The sequence below is a fragment of the Lagopus leucura genome, unplaced genomic scaffold (assembly GCF_019238085.1).
Source record: "Lagopus leucura isolate 7727_CA_CO unplaced genomic scaffold, USGS_WTPT01 Super-Scaffold_100051, whole genome shotgun sequence".
In the NCBI taxonomy this organism is placed as follows: Eukaryota; Metazoa; Chordata; class Aves; order Galliformes; family Phasianidae; genus Lagopus; species Lagopus leucura.
Window position 1 is genome coordinate 1,843,632 of NW_024962297.1, and position 1,437 is coordinate 1,845,068.

General features: G+C 65.4%; 1 protein-coding gene across 1 annotated transcript; it reads left to right on the forward strand.

The window, feature by feature from the left end:
- Positions 1-95: 95 nt before the first annotated feature.
- SYTL1 (synaptotagmin like 1) lies at positions 96-1,353 on the forward strand (the record flags this gene model as incomplete). Its single annotated transcript, XM_042885564.1, has 2 exons — positions 96-241; positions 1,208-1,353. Coding segments are annotated over exons 1-2 (274 nt in total), but the record flags the coding sequence as incomplete, so codon positions are not given.
- Positions 1,354-1,437: the final 84 nt, after the last annotated feature.

Consider the following 1,437-nt stretch of genomic DNA (forward strand, 5'->3'; position numbering starts at 1 on the left):
GGGGGGGGCTTTGCGCCCAGCTGCCCCCATCTCGCTGCAGAGGGTCGGGATGCCGCACGCTGCCCCCCCCCCCCCCCCCCCCCCCCGCCCCCCCCCCCGAGCCCGCAGCACCCATGGAGCTGGAGCCGGGACCCGAGGCGCTGCTGGACCTCAGCTTCCTGACCGAGGCGGAGCGCTGCGCCATCGCCGAGGTGCTGCACCGCGATGCTCTGCTGCGCCGCGCAGAGGAGGGTCGAGTGAGGTGGGACCCCCAGGGCCACCCGTGGGCAGCGACAGACGCGGGGTCAGCCCGGGGGGGGTGGGGGTCCCGAACACCGTGGGAGATGGCTGCTGTCCCCAGGCTGGGCAGCCTCCCCCAGCCTCGTCTATGTCCCCTCAACCTCGTCTGCATCCCCAGCACGATCCACGTCCCCAGCTTGGTTCCTGTGTCCAAGTCTGATCCGTGTGTCCCCAACCTGATCCGTGTCCCCTGCCTGGTCTATGATGTCCCTTCAACCTCACCTCCCCCATTCTGATCCGTCACCAACTTTTGTCCCCCACCTGGTCCACGTCCCAAACTTTATGTCCCAACATGGTCTGTGTCCCTTCACCCTCATCTGTCTGATCTCTGTCCCCAACCTGATTAATGTCCCCCACCCATGCCGTGTCCTCTCAACCTGGTCCATGTCCCAACTTGGTCTCTGTACCCTAAACCTCATCCCTTCCCTCCCCCCCTCCAGTCTGATCCATGTCCCCATCCTGGTCTGTGTCCCCAATCTCATCCACGTTCCTGACCTGATCTGTGACCCCAACATGATCTGTGTCCCCTCAACCTGGTCCATGATGTCTCCTCAACCTCATCCACGTTCCCCCAGTCTATGTTCCCAACCTGCTCTATGTCCCCTCATCTGTGTCCCCTCCCCAGTCTGCTCCGTGTCCCCCCAGTCTGACCCGTGTCCCCAACCTGATCTGTGTCCCATCAACCAGGTCTGTGTCCCCAACCTGACCCGTGTCCCCAGCCTGGTCCACGTCCCCTCAGCCTCATCTGTGCCTCCCAATCTCATCTGCGTCCCCCACCCGGACCGTGTCCCCAACCTGATCTGTGTCCCCATCCCGATCCCTGCCCCCTTCCCTCCGCCGCCATGTGGGGCTGTGATGGACGAGGGGTGGCAGAGCGCGGGTTCCCCAGCGGCACCCAGAGCTGAGCGCCGCTCCCACGGCCAAGCAGCAAACTGCGCCAGTCCGTGTCGGACCCGATGCGCCTGCGGACCCTGACAGGGGAATGGTTCTGCCACGTCCGCGCCCAGCGCCACCGGAACCTGCTGGGATCCGACCTGGTCCGTGCGTCCATCCGGCGCAGGAGGCGGCCGTGGGGTATGGAGGGTGGGGGGGGAGGGAGGGAGGGAATGGGGGATGGATGGAGGGATGGATGGAGGGATGGATGGATGGATGGATGGA